This window comes from Suillus fuscotomentosus (assembly GCF_016647785.1).
Source record: "Suillus fuscotomentosus strain FC203 chromosome Unknown F5891scaffold_88, whole genome shotgun sequence".
Taxonomy (NCBI): domain Eukaryota; kingdom Fungi; phylum Basidiomycota; class Agaricomycetes; order Boletales; family Suillaceae; genus Suillus; species Suillus fuscotomentosus.
Genome location: NW_024539600.1, coordinates 122028 through 145815, shown reverse-complemented (window position 1 = coordinate 145815; position 23788 = coordinate 122028). Strand labels below are relative to the sequence as shown.

Below are 23788 nucleotides of genomic sequence, written 5' to 3'. Positions count from 1 at the left end.
CGTCGACTATCGTAGATTCTTAAATGTAGTCATATTGCACAATGAAACTACGGAAATCACATGAAAACAACGCTAATATACATTGCAAGAACAAATGAATGACACCGCAAAAATGAGATATACATAACTATACTACCTGCTGCAGTCTGTCCACCTGGTCCTCGCCAGCAACCCACCTGATGTCAACCGCTGCACCCATGGTGGATGCCAACTAGTATAGGCTGCCGGAAGAGATTTTGCTGATGATGTTGACTGTATTGCCATTCCATATATTGTCCTTGACCTGAGAAAAAAAATGTAAACAGCTGTATCAGGATGAGTGCGCATTTAGTTGAGTTCATTACCAGCTTCAGCGCGTCGGGATCATAATCCTGCAAGACATAAATCAATCATGTGAAACATGTAGCATAGGAGTACGTACCAGCTGCTTCTCTTTCATCAGGCCAGACCAGTAAATCCTGAAATTGGCTGATGAGCCATTTGCGACACTCTGCTTGAACCATCGGTGTGTGCAGAGTGACCTAAGCCCAAAATTCCAGGTCAAAGGTTGATACAATGTTCTAGATCGACACATGACATACCTTCCGTTCTTCGATGTACTGGGTCACTGCAGGATTGGGGACAGTAGATTCGCGTTTTCGCTCAGCAAGCGTCGCACTGCATGTACCCAAGTCAGTGCCAGTTTGAACAAGGTCTTTGAAGACTTACAGAGGGTTCTTGTTATGGGGAAGGAGGTCTACAATCCCATCAGTATCTGTGAACATAATACAAGCACGAGTTGGCGACTTACCATGGTTGCATATGTTACTTATACAGGTGTTTCTGTGTCCTCGGTGCTCGTGTCAACAGTGTCATTGCCATGATCGAGACGGTCTTGGGGAGTGGTATCTGCTATGTTTGCATGTATGAAGCTTCCAGAGAGTTGCTCGCGTCATGAGTAATCGATAATCAGCGAAACACAGGGCACAGGAAGAGACACGGGCCCAGGACCAGATCAACCTGGGATGAAGCCATCATACTAGTATGTAGTTGAAAGTGAGGACACGCGTCGCGTACACTTATCAAGTTAAAAACAACACAAACAAGTGACAAGTGATTCGAATTTCGCTGTGTTCGATTGATTGATTGACCTATGTCTGCAAAAATGTGCAAGAAAATATTGACAAAATTGTGTGTTTGCTTCTTTTAATCGAGACGACGCACGTCAACTTTCTCGATAATATGCTGAATTCACGATTTGCGTAGCTTTGACAATATTTGTAAATATATCCATTGTTTTCCATCGATACGGTGAGGTCCAGTTCTCACTGGGGATGAACTATTACAGCAAGCTCTGGAGAATGACCTCCAGCATGTTTCCACACCTTGTTCCAGTAATGCCTTACCCTCTTCATCTACTGGACATCATATTGACAAAGCACATTGCAAGGACCGATACAGAGAGCTCATGAGGGTCGCTCGACAGTGGAGACAGTTGAAGACAATGAAATAGCATGGCTTTGGCCATCATTCTGATAACCTGAGCACAGGAGAACTCGCATTATTTTGTCCAGTGTCTTCTTAGATAGATGATCTATAGATAAACACCTATAAAACAAATATCTCCACGGTCAGCGATTCAGACAAATACCAATGACTGATAACGTGGTCATTTGTGGGTGGCTAGTTGTATACTACCCAAAGTATATTCAGCTAAGGATACTTCTGCAAGATCAGTAATACAATGGTCAATCCAATCTATGGACTTTGACAGGAAAACAAACAAACAATGGTCAGCCTGACAGTATGGCAATGACCGAAAGAATATACGGGATTCTTCCTCAAGTTCCCTTTCAACAACAGTGCTTTGTACCAACTATACTCCAAAGAAATGGTGCAGAATTTACAATGATAAACCCCCTCAGCACAAAACAGGTAGAATCAAAGGTCAAGACTAATCAAATGCTTTATTGTAGAACTCTTAGCTCAATATTGAACCTGCTGTCAAGGAACTCTTCTTTGAGTATTCAAACAGACTCAGGAACGGACGTCCTTGGGTTTACTACCAAGTCCCCTCTTCAACGGCTAAAGCCTAGCAGGCACAGAATATCTTGGCTCAGTATCACTACTCAGATGAGTGAGGTCAAGCTTCACTATCAATTCCTAAAGTCTCCCCACTATGCTACTTCTGAGTCTTAGGTGGACGTAGAGACAACATGAATATTTTGAAAATATATTTCTGGACAAAGACCACCAAAGGTTGGTGAAAGTAAAAGAAAAGAAAAAGAATAATAGAAATCAGAATATAACTGTGGCTGTACCTTGCTTGCTGGTTGTTGCACACAGTGAGCTCACAGCTGGTTGTTCAGTATGATGAGCTTGCAGTATTACTGTCTCTTGAGAATGTTCCTCTCAGTCTTGAAACAGTTCTTGACACTGGTACTGACACTTATCACACCTTACTCACAACTTGATGTTAGATGGGCTGAAAAACACCCACTAGAAGTGCTGCTGTTCACTTTTTTTATTTCAAAAACTGGGGTCATTATATACACAATAAATGTGGCTGTGCTACTAGTGTATTCAAGAGTCATCAAGAGTCATAATGAGTCATAGTAAGTATCTAGAGTGAGTCATAGTGAGTCGTTGGGTATTTTGCTAAGTCATGTGACCTGTCCAACCCCTGATGACAAATCCAGAAGGAGAGTAAGAATTGTCACATGATATGAATCCTGTGTGTGGCTGTCTTTGCTTTGCTTTGTTTGAAGGATGAGAATGACGCGAGCCTAGTATTTAGGGGTTTACTAATGTTTTTCCAGGACAACATATGTGGGAAATATTTTTCACAGTCCCCTGACATGTGTGGGATTTTGTCTGAGTCATCACCATGGCTGACTAAGCAAAACTCATTGCAGAATTAAATGTACTAAAATATTCAGGCTGCTGGTATACAGACTTGGAAAATAAAAAGAAAAGCAAAAAATATTCCTTTAGCCTCAGTCCAACTTCAGATAAAAGGGAAAAGGGTTTCATAGTAGTATTTCAGGGTATATGACTCATGAGAGAGTATTGGTCATCCATGCACCGAACCGGTTTGGTGCAGGTCACCGGCATGTCCTCAGCCTGGGATTAATGTGCTGTTGTCAGAGGATGAATCTCTTGATGAGTGAGTCCTATTCTCAACCGCTGTGGCCTTCATAATAATACTAGCAATCCAAGCTGGAAATACACCTGGTCATTTGTGATGGACGGAAATTTCAAAGCCAAACATCTGCATCCCATTGAGCCATTCAATGAAGTTTGGCTGTCTGATGGGCTAGGATTCATGGTAGGAAAGGACAGGTATAAAATGCATCTGGCAGAGGCTGCTGACACAGTGGAAAAATCAAGCTGCAACAATCACCAGGCAGTAAATCAAGCTAATGCTGCTCGGCACAAGCTGGAGTCCACCAGTATCGGGGGAGTTGCCTGTGCCAGACACGGTTGCTTTGTCCCTCACTCCATGGTGGATTTTCAGAAAGGTGAAAGGCAAGCCACATCCACCATTCCCCATTCACGAGTTAACCATGGGTCACTTGCAGACAAATGAACATGGACTACACCCTTTGCGAGGCTTCCCGGCACAACATGGAAGGCATCACCAGGGCTGTCACCTTCTATGATATTAATTGTCAATACAACAAAGACTTTCGGGTTCGGGTGGATCGAAGTCGATTTCTAGAAATGGCACCACAACTAACCATCATTCCCGGAATTGGGTTGTGGCACGTTCATGGCCATCAGGACAGCTGCTATGTCCGATATGCTTCTAACTTTATTGAAGGCATTGGTCGGATCGATGGAGAGATCATGGAGACGCTATGGGCACGGCTCAATCTGATCTCCCTTCTGCTCGGTGTCTTCTTAGATAGATGATCTATAGATAAACACCTATAAAAACAAATATCTCCACGGTCAGCGATTCAGACAAATACCAATGGCTGATAATGTGGTCGTTCGTGGGTGGCTGTTTATACTTCCCAAGCTATGTCAGACCACAGTACTTCTGTAAGGTCAGCAACAATGCAGTCAATCCAACAAAAATAAAACTGAAATGAAATCACTCCAACGGTATGGCAGTGATTGAAAGACGAAAGAAAACTAGTCAACCCAACGGTATGGTGATGACAAAAAGAAACAAAGAAAAAAAGACACCTCTTCAAACCTTCCTTCAACAACAATGCCTTGTAACAATCGTATCTCGAAAGAGTTGTGTGGAATTACAGCAATCAACTCCCTCAGCACAAACAGGTAGAATCAAAGGTCAAGACTAATCAATGCTCAGTAGAACTCTTAGCTCACTGTTGAACCTGCTGCCAAGGAACTCACAATGAGTATTAAACAGAATCAGGAACGGACGTCCTTTGTTTCAGTACCAAGTCCCCTATTCAACAACTAAAGTCTAGCAGACAAGGAAGATCCTGGCTCAGTATCACTACTCAGATGAGTGAGGTCAAGCGTTACTGTCAATCCCTAAAGTCTCCCCACTAAACTATTTGGAGTCTAGATGGACGAAAGAGACAACACAAAAGCTTCTGAAAATATGAATGAAAGCTTAGCACTGAAACTTGAAAGAGAAGAAAGAGAGAGGATCACAGAGAGAGAGAAAAGAGAGAAAAAACAAAAACAAAAACAAAAACAAAAACAAAAACAAAAACAAAAACAAAGAAGAAAAAAAATAAAAATAAAGTTCTGTCGGTCATTGAGCACAGTGAGCTCAAGGTCTTGGTCATCGTTGGTGGTGATGAGCTAAGGGTGTTGCTGATTACTGAAAGTTGCTGGCTGACTACTGGTTACAATGACTTTGCTGAAGGTACTTGACAGCCCTGGTCACTGTTGTTGACAATGATCACACTTCACACACAATTTTATTCTGAAAGTGGGGCTAAAAAGCTCTCTTCTTTGGGCAAAAATTTGGGTCTTATATACAAAAAAAGGGTGGCTGTGCTACGTTTTCCCGCCATCTATGAGGGGTGAGCTTAGTCAGCGGTACCAAAAATCATTTTGCAGGGGTTGCTTATGTTGCACCAAATGAGACCATAATTAGTCAGCATTAGTCAGCATGCTTGGGCTGAGTGTTCTGTCATCACTTGATTTGGATCAAAAGTCACCTGACTTAAGATCATGTGATTTAGCATCATGTGACTGAAGGGTCATGTGACAGGCTGATTGTGCACTGCAAGAGAAATATTCATGATCATTGGTGTTCCGTTCTGATGTCACTTTGTTGAATGAGAAAATGACGTGAGGCAAGTATTTAGGGTTTTGAGGAAGTTTTCCCAGGGTAACCCATGCGAGAACTATTTTTCACAGTCACCTGGCATGTGTGGGATTCAGCCTGAGTCCTTGTTGAGGATGACTAAGCAAAATTCATCGCAGAATTAAATATACAAAAATATTCAGCCTGTCCGAGTTCCATTGAAAAGATGAAATGAAATATTTGTCTGAGTTGCATTCTGGCTTTAGAATAGAGGGAAATGGTTTTGTAGTGATTTCTAGGGTATTAGGCTCATGGGAGAGCATTAGTCATCTATGCACCGAACCAGTTTGGTGCAGGTCATCGGGGAATGTCATCTCCCCACCAAAAGGAATGCCTTGATTATCAGATGAATGACTCCAATTTCTGCAAGATGATTCGCATGAAAAGGACTCTATGCCAGAAATACAAACTGGCTAGGAATGGCATCTCAGAAAGTGGAAAGGCATTCGACAGACTCGATGAAGCAGCACCCTCACATTTGAAGACAGAATGGTTAGCCAGGGAGAGGATAGCTCAGTCAAGCAGATTGAATGATCCTTCAGCCATGGATAAATATGAGATCAATATCAAAAAGGGTACATTGAGCTCCATTGTCTCCATTGAGGTCTGAATTAATATTGCACTCAGCACCTAGCAAAAAGGAGATCGAGCTTAGATTGTTAGAGGAGGGTAACGCCCGCAATGCAGCACCCTCTCGCAGATCTGTGGCAACATGGATATCAACAGGGTTAGCAATTGAAGAGGCTCAGATTGCATTGCTCACTGAGGTCCGAAGGATCGGAAGAAGATCCACCGAGACACAGAGATTAGACATCACCCATCAACGGGATCGGCTCCAAGGCCAGATAGATGGATTTGCTCGGTCTGCTCTAACACATCTCAGGGAGGGATTTGATGCAGATGATGAACCTGAGGACTTGGACGTAGACATTCTAGATGATCTCGATGATGACCCGGCGGATTTCACAGAGACATCTCATACATGGACAAACTCTCCCGAGCTCACTGTAATCCCATTGCCATCGAACCTGGGGGTTGATAGATGCAGACAATGCATGGCAGAGGATCTGATTCCCCTGGAGATGTCGCTTCATGAAGGGCAGGCCAATGATGCCCTTCACAATCTCCGCATTTACCTTTGCAACAAGGCCATCCTGTTCCGAACAACTGTTAGGCAGGCCAAATCTCAGGCCCTGAAAACTCGAGCTTGGTCCCAGGTGATGTCGGTGCAGCAGGCAGTCTCCCTCCATGCCAGCATATATACAAAGACAAGGAAGCAAATGATGAAACTTGAGCCGGGGCAAGACCAGCTTCAGAAATACAAACCCCTGCTTCACGAGCAACTCAAAATCAGCACTGCAGTGGGCAACCCAAATGCCCGAGGTCAACGAAATGAATCTTTGGCTTAGGTTTGGTCTGTTGAAGTCGACCTCGGGGGTCCCGATCAATCGTGGAATGAGGAATGTGAGTTTCTGCTTGCATGTCATATCCAGAGGTTACCTGACTGGACCCATGCCAAGTTTACCAAGTCCATTGGCTGAGGGCCAAGGCACTATGAGATCGATGGAGGGAAGAAATGCTATTGGTCAAATTGGAGATGGATTGGACGTGTAAGTTCTTTTTGTGGAAAACAACCCAATGGGGCGACCACATGCAGGAATCATTGGAGAAACACCTTCCGGGTCACGGATGCTACACCGGAAGGCAATCCCAAATATATTCATTGCTTGCACAGGATGCGCAGGCAGCTTTTCAAGACCTACAAAATGTGTTGATAGAGGCTGGAGATGAATGAACATTGTTTTCTCATGAAGTCCCTTTTTCCACATACACAATTGACACTGGGGGCAGGAACCAATTTGCCCATGGGACAAATGTTGAACCCAGTGTGATCTTAGACAAACTCAGGTCACCTTTGGTTTTGGCAAAAAATGTTAACAAAAATTTAAGTTTTGCCTGCATATTTCTTAGTTTATAACAGTTTGAGTTGTTTTTTAAAATATAAATTCTGCTCAGCATACATATCTACACATTTTCATCAGACATAACATTTACCCTGTCATATGTTTTTGTTGTCATTTTTCTGTGGGGCCACATAATGTTCATATTTTCAACATGTCACAGACTTATATTTTGAGTGAATTTCAACTGTGATTAATTTTTCTTTATTCTTTTTTCATTGGAATCAAGCTAAGAAAATTTTGCTTATGAATGCAAGCAACATGTCACTATGATTCTAATCATATTCTAGAGAGTTTTTAATTTATAACACCCTACATTCCTCCTATTTCTACACTTTTGTTTCTTTGAGATATGATGAAAAAGACAATGTTAGTTGATGGAAAAAAGTTTGACCAGATGTTAAAATAATATATGCTTTTCTCTGTGAACAAAATTGGTAATAAAGTAAAATTTGACTTTTTTTGTCAGCAAATCAAATTTTGATCAAAGTCAACATCAACAGTCAGCAGTCAACAGTTCACAGGTCGACCTACCATAATCAATCAACCTGTTGACTGTCGACTGCTGACTGTTGATGTTGACTTTGATCAAAATTTGATTTGCTGACAAAAAAAGTCAAATTTTACTTTATTACCAATTTTGTTCACAGAGAAAAGCATATATTATTTTAACATCTGGTCAAACTTTTTTCCATCAACTAACATTGTCTTTTTCATCATATCTCAAAGAAACAAAAGTGTAGAAATAGGAGGAATGTAGGGTGTTATAAATTAAAAACTCTCTAGAATATGATTAGAATCATAGTGACATGTTGCTTGCATTCATAAGCAAAATTTTCTTAGCTTGATTCCAATGAAAAAAGAATAAAGAAAAATTAATCACAGTTGAAATTCACTCAAAATATAAGTCTGTGACATGTTGAAAATATGAACATTATGTGGCCCCACAGAAAAATGACAACAAAAACATATGACAGGGTAAATGTTATGTCTGATGAAAATGTGTAGATATGCTGAGCAGAATTTATATGTCAAAAAACAACTCAAACTGTTATAAACTAAGAAATATGCAGGCAAAATTTTAATTTTTGTTAACATTTTTTGCCAAAACCAAAGGTGATCTGAGTTTGTCTAAGATCACACTAGGTTCAACATTTGTCCCATGGGCAAATTGGTTCCTGCCCCCAGTGTGAGACCTGGGAATTGTCCGGGTCAGCCCATGTCGGAGTTTGAATTTCATATCCATCCATCAGTGATTCTTATCTTCACATCTTCACCATCTTTCACTTGCATTGCCAGCGCCATAGTCCTGTATTAGCCATGTCTGCAACTCCTGCATCCACTTCTGGCATTCTGAATGCCAGAAGCCATTACCGACCCCTGAAGCTGAGCCTTGCAACTATTTCCTGCACATTGGCAATGGCTGGATCGCGCGTCTGTGCATGCATCTCTCAATATCGGACGGAAGCTGCCAACAATGGTGTATCTTCTGACTGGATCAAGTATTTTAAAGCTGGGCTGCAATGGGAGATGAATGTATGTTACCACTGCCCTGATGACTTTGTTGGTCAATGCTAAGAATTTGAGCAGACTTTTGTCACACCACTCCTGCAGTACTCCACTTCACAGAATATCGTGTCGGTGGTTCTGGTCCCTGTTGCTTATATCCTTAAGTTGTATCCCATGCTAACCTGGAACACGGTTCCGGACGACGTCTTTTCATTCCACCTCCTTTCATTTCATGATGAGCCAATTGCAGGACATCCGTCCCGGATTGTGTTCACATATACATGTCCATGGTGGATGGGAAACACCACAATCCCTGATCAACCATGGCAGTGGGATGAAATAATGGCTTCCTGCGTCTCTCACTACCAGTATTGGGCAGTAAGATCTTAGCTGAATTACCTTGATTGATGACTTATCTGTTTCAGCTTAATGTTGAGGATGATGCTTTGGTTCTTCCAGAGAAGTTGAAAAACACTTTGACTCCACCACTTATGGGACTGAGGTTCATTAAAGAACACATGGAAGCATTGATGGAGGAGCAAGATCAGGGCATCAAAGCCAAGATGGGAGAGGTGAAGATGTACACTGACATGTTAGAGAAATTGAGGAAAGGCAAAGGAGTGTAGTCCCATTCAGTCTTCATTGTATACAAGATGTAACATATTCTATGCATTCAAAAATCTCACATCCAAGTCCTGGATGCCCAGGTCCCAAGTCCCAAATTTCGGAGGTCAGGGTTCGGCGACCCGGAGCTCAGCCACTGGGGTGGGTGTCAGGGTATCCAGAGCATTGGAGATAGCATGTGTCAGTATTTTGTGTTTCATGGTTCATGTTTCGTGGTTATGGAATCGGGTGTCAGGGACTCAGTATTGAGAACAGTGTCGAGTCCCAGGTCACGAACTCCAAGTCCTGAGTGCCGAACCCCGGGTCCCGAGTCCTGAATTTCAGAGGTCAGGGTTCGGCAACCTGGAGCTCGGCAACTGTATTTGGAGCATTGCAGATATTATTTTCTGTTTCATGGTTCATGGTTCGTGGTTATGGAATCAGGTGTCAGGGACTCGGTATTGAGAACAGTGTTGAGTCCCAGGTCGTGAGCTCTGAGTCCCGAGTCCCAAACTCCAGACCCAACAGTTGCCGAGCTCTGTGTCGCCGAACCCCGACCTCTGAAATTCAGGACTCGGGACCCGGGGTTCAGCACTCGGGACTTGGAGCTCGTGACCTGGGACTCGACACTGTTCTCAATACTGAGTCCCTGATGCCTGATTCCATAACCACGAAACATGAACCATGAAACACAAAATACTGACACATGCTATCTCCAATGCTCTGGATACCCTGACACCCAAACCAGTGGCCGAGCTCCGGGTTGCCGAACCCTGACCTCTGAAATTCGGGACTCGGGACATGGGCTTCCAGGACTCGGTATTCAGAACAGTGTTGAGTCTGGAGTCCACAATGTCAGGGCTCAGGATTTTGTCAAATGTGTATGGCAATAACAAATGTTAATTCGAGCGTATTTATACATCTTCCCCCAGTCTCAAATATCACGTGCTGAGGTCCGGGTGTCGGGACTCAGTAACCCGGCACTCGGGACTCCCGCATGTCAAGTCCCGAGTTCCAATTATCGAATACCGAGGCTTGCATCCAAATTATTCAGTCCCATATATCACTTTGCAAATGCTCAAAATTGAGTATTGAGGTCCAGATAACTATTGGTACATGGTATTCATTTGTCGGAATGTATATAGGTCACAATGCTTGCTCTTTGTTTGATCTTTCACACGCTGTATGGACCATCCACACTAGCCCATCCACATGATGGAACACCAGCGTAAATGTGAACAGCATCCCTCATATACCATGCCCAAGCAATCCGATCCCCTTCCATATCATAAACTCCATGTCTCACAATCCTTCTGGAAAACGCAATCATACAGCCGGAATTGTACTTGAACTCCAGCTGAAGGCTTGGCATTGTCATCCGAGCATTAGAATAGTTCCCCACGGTGGTGAGAATGTCGAAGCATTCAGCAATGGACATGTGGTCTCGATGATGGGGGGTTTCCCGATTGGAAATGATGGAGAGGGTGTTAAACACGGATGCCCAGTACTGCAGGGCCTCCGGCATCTGTGGCAGATCCTTGCTTACTGCTATATTTCCAAGCTTTGACAAGGTTCTCAACCCTGCCCAGTACTGCTCAGGATGCATGACTCTGAGTGCTGCGGACGCAATGGCTGCTGGCCTTGCAATGGCTTTGAGGATATTCTCACAGGAAGGTCCCTTCAATGATGCAGATACCTCCGGATCTGATACATTCTTTGGGATTGGTGAGTATGACTGCTGGAATCACCATCTCATCAGATCCTACCTCGTGTCCCTGTTGAAACCATGCCGGAGATAGATTGATGCATCCGTGAGTTCAACATCTTCCGAACCCTGGTTGAACAATGTTTGATTAGTTCGCCAATTGCCATCAGCCCTTACACTTTTTTCAAGGCTTGGAGCGAGCAAATCGGTGGCCTCCCTGATTTCCTTCTGTAGGTTTCATTAATATTCAATATCCATTGAGTAGCAATGTATATTACACACCTGGGTGGTGTCGGTCAGGGTGTCTGGGAGGTACCATGCAATGATGGCACCGGATGCATCGAGAATTGTGGCAGGTTTGTCGACCAACCTTTTGCCTTCATGGCCAGGAGGACACCTCTCAAGCAACCTCGCCTCTCTATGTTCATTATGCCCGGTGTCCTTCAGGGAGATCAATTTGCTACAGTGGCTCAAAAAAGTGTCCCAATGTTTGTAGGTTTTCATGTAATTGTGTTATTGCGAGCCAGGGTGTGAGAATCTGACTAAGTCAAAGGGAGGTCCCAAAAAGCTCCGCTTCTCGGCTACAATTATGTCCCCTATAGCGTGAGAATCCATTGACGCCGTGCATGCGAAGATATGGCTATTTTAATTAGGTGACTCATTGGGACACTTTTTTGAGTTTCTATTAAAATATGAAAATCAGATCATTTAGACATGACACCATTTACAAATATATATATAAATGGTCCCATATTGACAATATGGTCTCATTTTAATATCCTGTACATATATAAACCCTTCCAATAACATCATGTCCCTCATAATCAGCATGAAGTCTATTTCCTCTTCTCAAAGAGATAATATCCTTTTTCTCTCCACCTCTGGTCTATCTATCAGGCAGATTGCCTCCAAAACTGGTCTGGGGAAGTCAACTATTGCCAGGGTTATCAACCAGAATATTCCCAACAAAGAAAATGTCAAAATGGGTCGTCCTTCTAAACTTACTCTGCATGACAAAAGAGCTCTTGTTCATCATATTATATCTGGAAAGGCCTCTACTGCTGTTCAAGCCACAAAATACATCAATTCCATCATCACTACCACTGTCTCCACTCAAACAGTCAGGAACACCCTCAAGGAAGCCAATCTTAAAGCTGTAGTCAAGAAGAAGAAACCCCTACTGTCACCAGCCCATAGGAAAAGGAGACTAGCATTTGCTTTAAAGCACCAGCACTGGACTATAGAGGACTGGAAGAGAGTTGTTTGGTCAGATGAAACTAAAATCAATAGGATGGGGTCAGATGGTCAAGAGTATGTTTGGAAAAAGGCAGGAGATCCACTTGGAGAAAAAGAAGTGAAAGGTACTCTTAAGTTTGGAGGAGGAAATATGATGGTGTGGGGCTGCATGGGGTGGCATGGGGTGGGAAATCTATGTGAGGTGGAGGGGAGGATGAATGCAGAGCAGTATGTCTCCATTCTGGAGGAGTGTCTGCTCAAAAGCATGCAAGAATCAGGTATTGATGAAGAAGACATTATCTTCCAACAAGATAATGACCCCAAGCATACCTCAAAGTTGGCCACCAAATGGTTTAAGGACCATGATATTACTGTCCTATCATGGCCAGCACAGTCTCCAGACCTCAATCCCATTGAACATCTTTGGGAATTACTCAAGAGAATGCTTGCTGCCTATCAAGACCCACCTAATGGACTATTTCAGTTATGGGAGAGAGTTGTAGTAGAGTGGGGAAAGATTGCTAAGGAGGAGTGTCAGAAATTGATAGAAAGTATGCCTAGGAGGGTAGCAGCAGTCATTAAAGCTAAGAGAGGAAACACTAAGTACTAGAATTATAGAGATTATGTATAATTGATTCAAACTCAAAAAAGTGTCCCAATGAGTCACCTAATTAAAATAGCCATATCTTCGCACGCACGGCGTCAATGGATTCTCACGCTATAGGGGACATAATTGTAGCCGAGAAGCGGAGCTTTTTGGGACCTCCCTTTGACTTAGTCAGATTCTCACACCCTGGCTCGCAATAACACAATTACATGAAAACCTACAAACATTGGGACACTTTTTTGAGCCACTGTATATCTTGCAATATCCATCTGCATCTGAACTGTCATGCAGGAATTTGAATGACAAAATGAATTTTCTGAATCTGCACAAAGACCCACTGGGATTTTTATATGCCTTTATGAGTACATCAGCCAAGCGATTGCACGCCATCACCTGATCAGTGTCTAGGTTGGGAGAAGGTATGACTGGGCCTCCTCCAGTCTTCTCTGCCTTGAATTTCTGTTTGGTATATTCCCCTGCTTCATAAGTCACAGTCAGGGCCCAAGTGCGCCAGATGTTTATGCTATCAGGAGGGGAAGGGGAAGAACTGTTCATGCTGGATGTTAATCTTGGGAAATCAGACGCTGAATGCTGGATGTCCGGACTTTGGTGTTATAGGGGGTGGAGATAGAGAGGATCAGATAAGGGAGCCTGGGATAATTTTGGCTGTCAAAGATGTATTATTATTCATTGCTCAATGAAATACTACCTGATTGGAAGTGTGCTGGTCATCAGATATTCATTTGTTGACTCCCGGGTCCCAGAACTTGGAAGTTGGTACGGTTGACCCATATTTGGGTGGTCGGAATTTGGTGTCTCATAGGGCAACACAAGCTTCGCACAGCCATGTCAGGAGATCACCTGCTGCTCTGGGAACTCGGTAACTTTGATTTATTACCTCCTCTGAGTATGGTTGACTCACATTTTGGTGGTCGGAACTTGGCTTCTCGTAGGGCAACACAAGCTTCACACCCCAGATTCCACATTCTGCAAGACAACCTAAGCACCATCAAAGGTCATGTCAAAAGAGCACCTGCTGCTCTCTTCAGAAACATCTCAACTTCAGTTGGCCATTTAACATGGAAAGTATTAACTAAATTATGTGTTGAGTTCCGGGTCCTGGAACTCAGTACAGTTGACTCAAATTCTGGTGGTCGGAACTTGGCTTCTTGTAGGGCAACACAAGCTTCGCACCCCGGATTCCACATTCTGCAAGACAACCTGTGCACCATCAAAAAGTATTAACTAAATTATGTGTTGAGTTCCGGGTCCCAGAACTCGGAACTCAGTGCAGTTGACTCAAATTCTGGTGGTCGGAACTTGGCGTCTCATAGGGCAACACAAGCTTTGCACTGCCATGTCAGGAGATCACCTGATGCTCTGAGAACTTGGTAACTTTGATTTATTACCTCCTCTGATTTGGTTGATGTACAACTACCTCAGCTCCATCATGTCTACAATTATGATACACATGGGCCCACTCATCTATATTTTATACCACCATCAGCCCACCCGTCTAATACAACATCCCATACAACACCCTCGGCCCACCGGTCTAATTAATATGTGTCTGGGCCCACCCGTATAATACAATATTTTATAATACCCTCGGCCCACCCGTCTAATACAATATTTTGTAATCCACCCATCTAATTTAATATGTGTCTGGGCCCACCCGTGAATGTGATAACAACTACCTACCCATCTATCCCATACACATCTACCTTAATACACCCATCTGCATAATATCCAATTACCTTGGCCCACCTGTCTACCTAATATTCATGTACATCGGCCCACTCATCTACTCTATATATTCCCTGCATGGGCCCACCCGCCTCCATCAGGAATAATTTGCCTCCTGGCCCATCCGTCATAGTCGAGGATATTGTTATCCTGGGCCCATGGTCCGCTGGCCCATATCATACGGGATATTATGCACGTCCGTTCCCTTGTATTATATGGAGATAGGTCACTGTAATATGTGCATGTACTGTAATGGGCAATGTAGAGACTCATGCCTCTCATGGTGCAATATGGCACCTTTCACTAGGAAGTTCACAGCATGAACTTGTAGTATCACTCTGTGTGCTACCCACAGCTATCCCTATATGAGGCGCAGCTTTCCTGTGCAATGCGCGCACCCTTCCCGCGCTTCGTGATGTATATGCGTGCGCACGTGTTCCTGTGCTTGAGCGCCCTATAGCACCAGCCATCCAGATCCATCCATCCACTGTCCTCTAAGTTCTCTAGTGCGTATATTTCCGTTTCTCTCATTTGTATATTGTTCCACCTTATTTTTATCATGGACCCTTACTTATAAATATCTTTACATACCTTACTCAGTAGCGCTTCGGCTCCGCATTACAGCGCTTAGGCGCGCTATATAAGCGCCAGCAGTAGATACTACTCCGGACTATTTTTTTTACCTTACTTCACCTCTCACTTTACCTAGCACTTACTACTTAGTAGAACATAGTAGAAATCTATTCCTCTACACTTCGCATCTCTCTTCACTTATCTTGCATTATATTATCACTTAAGCTTAGTCTCTCTATCATTTCCGCACGCGCTTTCCCACGCTTCGCGCTAATACGCGCGCATGTTCCCACGCCTTGCGCGCACCTGCATGCTTTCTCGTGATTCACTTCAGCGCATATCTCTAGACCCTTGCTGCACTTGCTTCCTCTTAAGGGTCGAACGCGCTTGCCACCTCAAGCATAGCAGACTAGGCAACGCACGACCTACAACATTTTTTAGATACAGTCAGGAGCATCATTTGTTTCTCACAGTATTGTTGTTTCTACAGTGAGCCCATCACTTTCATCGGGCCGTGATATGGGCTTGCTGGTGCAGTTCTATACATGGTGTTGTAGAGACTCATGCCTCTCATGGCCTGATATGGCAGTTTTCACTAGGGAGTACATAGCATGAACTTGTAGTGTCACTCTGTGCACTACCCGCAGCTATCTCTATATGAGGCGCAGCTTTCTCGCGCTTCACGATGTACATGCGCGCGCGCTTTCCCGCGCTTGATCACCCTATAGCGCCAGCCATCCAGATGCATCCATCCACTGTCCACCAAGCTCTCTAGTGTGTGTATTTCTGTTTCCCTTATTTGCATATCATTCCACCTTATTTTTATCATGGACCCTTACTTATATATATCTTTACATACTAGACCTTACTCGGTAGTGCTTCGGTAGTGCTTCGGCTCCACATGACAGTGCTTAGGTACCATATATAAGCGCCAGCATCACCTAACCACCACCCCACCTTACTTCACCTCTCACCTTACCTAGCACTTACTACCTAGAAAGTTGCAGTAGAACTCTATTTGTTTACATCTCACACTCCCACATCTCTTATCTTGCATCATATCATCACTTAAGCTTAGTCTCTCTCATTTCCACATACCTGTGCGCACTTTCCCGCGCTTCGCGTTCCCACACCTTTGTGCCTTGCGCGCACCTGCGCACTTTCTCGCGCTTCGCATTGGCTGAACAGTAGCGCCTTCAGCGCATATCACTAGATCCTTGCTGCACTCGCTTCCCCTTTAGGGTTGAATGCACTTGTCATCTCAAGTATAGCAGACTAGGCAATGCGCGACCTTACAACATTTACAGATACAGTCAGGAGCCTCGTTTGCACCTTGCAGTATTGTTGTTTCTACAGCGTGAGCCCTGCCATACCAAGTAGTTGGCCCAATTTCCACCTGCCGAGGTTATGGTGGGCTTACTTTATTAATTTGTACCTCTAGGGTGGGCCCATATCCGTCCATTTTAACCTCACTGTGGGCCCACTATTATTTTTTGCATACTGCTGGCAGGCCCATTTGGAGTGTTATACATTTTGTGAGCCCCACCACACCAAGGTCACAAGCTAGTGGGCCCATCTATGCCTCTGGCAGATACGGCGGGCCCCCTTTGGTATTTAGTAATTCTGGGGTGGGCCCTCATCACTCAGTTCAGTCCTTGATGTGGGCCCACCCCCGTTGTTCTGATACTGCTGGCAGGCCTGTTTGTTCTTCAGAACATGATCTGCACCTGCCTCACTAAAGTGCACACCGAGAGTGGGCCCATTCCTGTGCTCATGTGAGGTGGCCCTGCCGAAACAGCCTCAGCGGGTAATGCACATTGGCAGCAAAGCACTGCCGACGATTACGTGATGAGGATAATTCTGCCGGATGTGCGTGTCATTTCCTTATTTCGGCAGACGCTTGCTGACAATTTGGAAATGCATTCCTCAATCATAATCGGGATCATTCAGCTGGTGCAGATTGCAATTTAGATCCGCCGGGATGTCCCATGTGCCATCTCTATATTCTGGTGGACGCTTCTGAATATCCATGCACCAGTTATAATTGGAATCATTCAGCTGTTCAAATTCACATTTTGCATCCACAGGTATATTTGATGTTCACCGACCCTAATGCCATCGGCGGAGGTAATTGATCATTCAGCTGATGCAGGTCGATATTTTGATCCACCAGCGTGTGCTGTGTGCCATTTCTAAATTCCGGCGAACACTTCTGAATCTGCAGGCACAGGTTATAATTGGCATCTTTTGGCTGTCCAAATTCACATTTTGCATCCACCGGGATATCTGATGTTCGCCAACCCTGATGCCATCAGCGGATGTAATTTCGCTACATCGGAAAACCACGGGCCCACTCAAAATTCTTGAGAGATAGCCTTTCTGCTGTATCATAGGCCCACTCGTAAATAAAGGTTTCTTCAATCTGGACACCCCATGGGACCACTCTACAGTTTTGAGTAACATAGGTAAGGGCCCACAGCCATCCCTTGGTACACAGCATATAGGAGCCCACCCAGACATATATACTTACAACATATGCTGGGCCCATAGTGGGTTGACCCTGGTGTCATGGAAGAAATGTCAAGGTGAGCTGACCATGTTTATAGGGTTAGGTCACTGAAGGGACTCTTTGAATACACTACCGAGCTAATACATGTAAGTCTTCCTCACTTAACTGACATTTACTGACATGCTTTTACTACAAGCTGTATAGTTCTGGCTCAGTCAAACCTAACCATCACTTTGTGACCCATGTTGGTGCTTGTGTGCGCAATTTTGGCCCTCTTAACAATTTCTGGACTTTCCTGTTCGAGCGCCTCAACAAGTTGTTGAAATCGTACAAGACCAACAACCATTCGAACGGTGCACTTGAAACAACCTTTTTCATGGAGTTTCACAGGACTTGTGAGCTCGGACGACTGGTAAGTTGTTGAATCTCTAATGTGCGTCTCAACTAGTAACAATATCCATAGACGTACACATTACAGCATTATCCTAAGGATTCCCTTCCAAGTCAGACAGCATCAATCATGCTGAAGGCCTCCAACGACGAGAGGGGAACAGTAGCTGGACTTGCAGCATTGTCAAAAGACCTTGATAATGCTGGTGCAGATGGTATGTTGAGTTCTCTTACATTTTGTCATGATGACCATCTCAGAAAACATATTTAGCTGGTCTGGCTTATTCACTTAGTCCTCGACACTGAAAGCAAGGAGTGTCCACTGAGACATATTGACTACTCGCATCCACCCTCTGCTATCATTTTCCTTTGACTCCAGTTCATTGTCATTTTGACCATGCCATCATACCTCATAGCCTTCCACTCGATCATGACAGTCTTTTTTGACTATGTCATGATTGATAGTAAGCGCTACTATGCTTCTAGAGCTGTTGGGACAAACCGTTCTTCTCTCGTTTATGTCATCATCCCTGGTACAACTGTGATTCATGCATATGGCGAGGTTCTCAAAATATTTCAGTTTAATCAAAGGTTTCATAATGTGGATGACTCACTCTGGTTTGCCCGCATGTGCTGGTTCGTACCTTGGAGGGGAGAGCATGAAAAAGTTTGGGATGATTTGTGAGTTGGATGCCGTATCTCACAGGATAAATATTAATATTCTTCTACCCAGCTATTCAGCTGATGTCCACCTATGGCAACTGGGAGAGTATAAGAGCCAAGAGACCCACCCTTATCAACCCTGACTGGATCATTGGTCACCTGGGGATGACCACAGTATCAATTGGAAAGGACAGAACAAAAGTTTGGGCGACAATTGATCTTAAAGGTATGTGCTCCATTCATCACAACTTACTTGACAACTATTGATTGAATCACAGTCATTGACACTGATACATGACAGGCTTATGGTACAAGTAACAAGCTGGCACTTCGTGATTTGAATTGCACTGACCCACTCACAGTACTGTTCAAGATAATTCACTGGTCGCCACTCTTGTCACCTTCATCACCCTTTTGTTTGTGCCACTCCCCCAGCTCTTCCAAATACTCGTAGTCCTCCTTTATCAGATCATCTCTTGTCAATGAAGCCCAGAATCCCTTGAGCCATGGAACTCCCTCAAGCATCTCCATGTCTGGATGGCTATTCTTCCAGCTGTCCGCAACCATGTTTTCAAACAGCAAGTTCTTTTTGGCAGATGACGGTGCGTCCTCATTCATTTGCTCCGGGCTGATGTCAAACATCTTTTTCACAATTCTCTTCAACCTAGTGCCCCCTTCTGCAGTTTTGTGATGCTTTTTTGGAGGCTGAATGGTGTTTATTTTGTCAGTGTCCACAGTGGTAGCTTTATTGTTCCCCTTCATTTGTCACAAAGTGAGGAAGCGCAAAAATGCAACATACTGATTTATATTTAGTGAGCTATAACCATGCCTAGACACAAAGGACTTACATCACTGGATCACCACTCTAATCCTACAACCATATTTGCCAAGTTCCCTGCTCCTGACTTCATCCACCTGGTTAATGTGTCTTCACTCAAGTCATCTTCTGAGTAAGACAAAATGTCTGATGCAAAATCAGTATCAATCATCGCAACTGCACCCTCCCTCCCTGTCTCTTTCTCATAGATAACTGCAGTTGCATGACGGCTCTTTGTAACCTGGTGATTTGGGTACATCATATGTTTCACACACAAAGCACAATACTTACTGCTGCACGATGTGCCCTTTGACGTCCATGTTCCTTCTTCTGTTCAGCCTTTTGAGCTTTCGATGTGTTGCTACAGCACATTGCCTGCTTGTGTATGTTGCGAAAATAATCCTTCGTGCACTGCATAATGACTTGCATATCAAAGTCTTTGTCAGGTACCTCAGCCTTTAGGTTTGGACTTTCACGGTGACACTGAGAAAATATGTGAGCAGGAACTCTACAGACTTTGGGGGCTCACCTTCTCATTGTTATAGACATGGTCAATTATTTCTTTGATGAACATAGCATTCACAGCTTCGTCGACATGACCTAACCAATTCGGGTGCCAGGTTTTACCACCTCCTTCCTCATCTCTTTCCTCACCCTGGTGCATCTCATAAGCATGACCATTTCCTAACAGTTTTACCTTCATTAGTGCTTCTGTATGTTTGTTTCTCCCCATGGATGATTCAATCCCACAGAGATCACAAAACATTGGCTGAATTAAGCGCTGCACAGTATGAGTTTCATTCACACAGATAGTAGTACTATTGCTTACTTTTAGGGCAGGGTGGTCGTTTGAGATATGCTTACCCATCACCTTCTTCTGTGGCTTCTTGGATTCAGCTTGCAAAGTCTTGACAATTCCATCAAGTCCATTGACTTGCGCTGTAAGTGCATCATTCGTAACTGACATTTGTGCATTAATGAGACATGTTCTTTGAACGGACTCTGATAGGTGTTGATTTGATTCATTTGATCTCACTACATCTGCAATGAGGCGCACAACAGTTGAGTTCAAATCCTGAATTTGACCTTCGAGTGTATTGCATCAGCAAACTACCAATTTCATCACAGGTGTCACAAGGTTTCACAAGGTGCCACAAGGTTTTACAAGGTACCACAAGACACCACAGGTCCTACAAACTTCACAGACACATAATCAAATACCACACCACTTATAGTGTCTACTATCCTTAACCTACTATATGTTGTTGTAATTACTGAAAATATAGTTGAAATATATATTAATCTTTACTGTACAAGATCTATTGACTCTGAATGAAAATTGAATAGGATATATAATCAGTAAATTAGTGTATAATTCTATTGCAACTATCTGAAGCTACTGTAGTCTTTTTATGTAGTAGTAAATAGAATGGTAGTGTTGTAGTGATAATTGACTAGACTGACTTGGTAGAATTTTCGCATTTTGGTCATGTGACATTTCTTTGGTATATATTGCTATTATTAATAAGGTTTATCAATAGGCTATGTGAAGTAAGATATCTATGTCAACAATATCTAATGATCTGCTCACTCTCTTTGTTGTATCTAGACCACAAGAAAAGATGTCATCAGGCTGTGGCAGCACATGGTTTCCGACGAATAATGGCGATGCATGAAGTGCTGCATTAATATTCATCTGGCCTGGGGTGCGATATGCGTCTGTCATCTGGTGAAGGTCCTCTCGGTCTATTCCTCCAGCACTTTGGCTTGGATTGGTCACAGCACCGCTGGGACGGTGTTGACTTGGAGGGGCTTGACCAAACATTGAGGGCTAGAAGGAGCGGAGAGGGAAGGAATTGATTGTTTCAGGAAGGCCCACCATGGGGAACATGAATCCCTAGAGGCCATGGGGAACGCGAATCCCCGGAAACATCATATAGAAGATGCGATGTTTATCTCTACCTTAATCCAACCTCTATTTGTTATATCCAGACATGATTCAGACATTGAGTTAGGAGTAAAAACGGCTATCCTACCCCAGTGCACATGGTATAACCCACTTTGGGATTTAATCTCGAATGGTCACTTTTCTCTACTTCAAGCGGTAGTGATTCACACACTAGCTATTGTCTAGTTATGCTATGTTTATTGTTGCTACTTCTACCTCAACCCTATCAGGTTAATTTCTCGTTTCCGCAGTGACTATTGTTCTATCATAACGAAAAATATCACCAAGTTGCAATTGAAACTCACTGTATTTAGCATCAGTAAGGCGAACAGCAGAACTCATCTTCGCATCCAAAAAGATACTAACAACATGAGGTTCGTAACCGTTCAGAACCGTTCAGAACAGGTTCAGAACCGATGAAGAACCATCCCAGACAACACAGACCGAGAACCATACTTCAGTTCGGTTAGGTTCAATGGTGTAACGGTGGACCGGACTGTCTAGAACCAGACCGTTGGTCGGGTTCGAACCACAGTTCTGGACCAGACCACGGCAGCACTAAGCACCGGTTGCAGAGCTGAGCACTGAGCACTTGATCTACTATCCCTTCCACTGCAATCAGCACCCCACAGAAGTCGGCACTTTCACAAAACTCATATAATGTGAGTCGTATTTTGTCATGTTACAATGCACATGGTCTCCCTATGTATCCACCTCGATTTTACAACTACGGCACTAATAACAGTCGCCCTTGTACTTATATACAGTGGCTTAAAAAAGTGTCTCAATGTTTGTAACATTTTATGTAATTGCTTTATTATGAGCCAGGGTGTGGGAATATGACTAAACTATAGGGAGGTGTCATAAAGCTATACTTCTTAGCCTCATTTGAGTTCCCTATAGTGTGGGAAGCTGATGTCATCATGTGCAGATATGGCTATTTTAATTTGGTGACTCATTGAGACACTTTTTTGACTTTTAGTTTGATCAACACAATCTCAATAATTATGATACTTTATGTGACCTTCTGTTGCTCTAATCACTTCTGCCACTCTTCTACACATGCTATCTATCAATTTTGAATATTTCTTCTTAGCACTCCTTTCTCACTCTGCTGCAACTCTGTCCTACAGCTGAAATAGCCCCTATGACGAATTTTGATAGGCTGCAAGCAATTTCTTGAATATTTTTCAGAGATATTCAATAGGGCTTACCAAGTGGTACATCTCTATTTTAGATGAGAGTCTGCTAAGAAGCATACAGAAATCATAGATTAATGAGGAAGGTACTATGTTGCAATAAAATAATGATCCTAAATATATGTCTAAATTGGTCACTAGCAGCTCAAATACCACGATCTCAATGTTCTATCATGTCTAGCATAGTCTCTATACATCAGCCCTATTGAATATCTCTGAAAAATATTCAAGAAATTGCTTGCAGCCTATCAAAATTCGTCATAGGGGCTATTTCAGCTGTAGGACAGAGTTGCAGCAGAGTGAGAAAGGAGTGCTAAGAAGAAATATGCAAAATTGATAGATAGCATGTCTAGAAGAGTGGCAGAAGTGATTAGAGCAACAGAAGGTCACATAAAGTATCATAATTATTGAGATTGTGTTGGTCAAACTAAAAGTCAAAAAGTGTCTCAATGAGTCACCAAATTAAAATAGCCATATCTGCACATGATGACATCAGCTTCCCACACTATAGGGAACTCAAATGAGGCTAAGAAGTATAGCTTTATGACACCTCCCTATAGTTTAGTCATATTCCCACACCCTGGCTCATAATAAAGCAATTACATGAAAAGTTACAAACATTGAGACACTTTTTTGAGCCACTGTATATCTACTATTCAATACTATACTTGCTCATTCAAATGAATATTAATTGACCTTGCCCACTTGCTTGACTGCCGAACTGACTTTAAAATTGGCCTACATGACATATCATGACTCACAGTGACATTTGTGTGACTGCCGACTTCTGTGGGGTGCCGATTGCAGTGAAAGGGATAGTACACAGCAATAAGCTGTAAAGCAAACACGAGGATGATGCATGGGACGAACCTTAAAAACGACTTGAACAAACAGGTGCCCAACTTCCTCAACTCCCAACTAAACACATTCTGATCGCTGGTGATCGAGGGGTCATCTACAGCGTTGTTCGTAAGTGGTACTGTAAGCTTTTCTTGCAGGACACAACTGCATCAGCAAATCCCCGGGTTCCTTTTTGTGCCTTAG

At 43.4% G+C, this 23788-nt stretch overlaps 6 protein-coding genes across 6 annotated transcripts; 5 read left to right on the top strand and 1 right to left on the bottom strand.

Annotated features, from left to right (window-relative positions):
- Positions 1-3561: 3561 nt before the first annotated feature.
- F5891DRAFT_962309 (uncharacterized protein) lies at positions 3562-3894 on the top strand (the record flags this gene model as incomplete). The annotated part of the gene is made up of 1 exon (XM_041375892.1): positions 3562-3894. A coding segment is annotated over one exon (333 nt), but the record flags the coding sequence as incomplete, so codon positions are not given.
- A 1730-nt stretch (positions 3895-5624) lies between these two features.
- Positions 5625-6093, top strand: F5891DRAFT_924962 (uncharacterized protein; the record flags this gene model as incomplete). The annotated part of the gene is made up of 2 exons (XM_041373857.1): positions 5625-5853; positions 5906-6093. Coding segments are annotated over 2 exons (417 nt in total), but the record flags the coding sequence as incomplete, so codon positions are not given.
- A 261-nt stretch (positions 6094-6354) lies between these two features.
- Positions 6355-6672, top strand: F5891DRAFT_898351 (uncharacterized protein; the record flags this gene model as incomplete). The annotated part of the gene is made up of 1 exon (XM_041373411.1): positions 6355-6672. A coding segment is annotated over one exon (318 nt), but the record flags the coding sequence as incomplete, so codon positions are not given.
- Positions 6673-8559: 1887 nt separating this feature from the next.
- Positions 8560-9374, top strand: F5891DRAFT_1195837 (uncharacterized protein; the record flags this gene model as incomplete). The annotated part of the gene is made up of 3 exons (XM_041368199.1): positions 8560-8775; positions 8830-9126; positions 9174-9374. The coding sequence occupies 3 exons, from the start codon at positions 8560-8562 to the stop codon at positions 9372-9374; spliced, it is 714 nt and encodes a 237-aa protein (XP_041219486.1).
- Positions 9375-17786: 8412 nt separating this feature from the next.
- F5891DRAFT_985452 (uncharacterized protein) lies at positions 17787-18923 on the top strand (the record flags this gene model as incomplete). Its single annotated transcript, XM_041377595.1, has 7 exons — positions 17787-17803; positions 17825-17873; positions 17924-18139; positions 18191-18332; positions 18534-18581; positions 18606-18798; positions 18824-18923. The coding sequence occupies 7 exons, from the start codon at positions 17787-17789 to the stop codon at positions 18921-18923; spliced, it is 765 nt and encodes a 254-aa protein (XP_041219485.1).
- A 235-nt stretch (positions 18924-19158) lies between these two features.
- Positions 19159-20564, bottom strand: F5891DRAFT_1195833 (uncharacterized protein; the record flags this gene model as incomplete). Its single annotated transcript, XM_041368198.1, has 6 exons — positions 19159-19536; positions 19580-19597; positions 19656-19838; positions 19889-20080; positions 20127-20378; positions 20427-20564. The coding sequence occupies 6 exons, from the start codon at positions 20562-20564 to the stop codon at positions 19159-19161; spliced, it is 1161 nt and encodes a 386-aa protein (XP_041219484.1).
- Positions 20565-23788: the final 3224 nt, after the last annotated feature.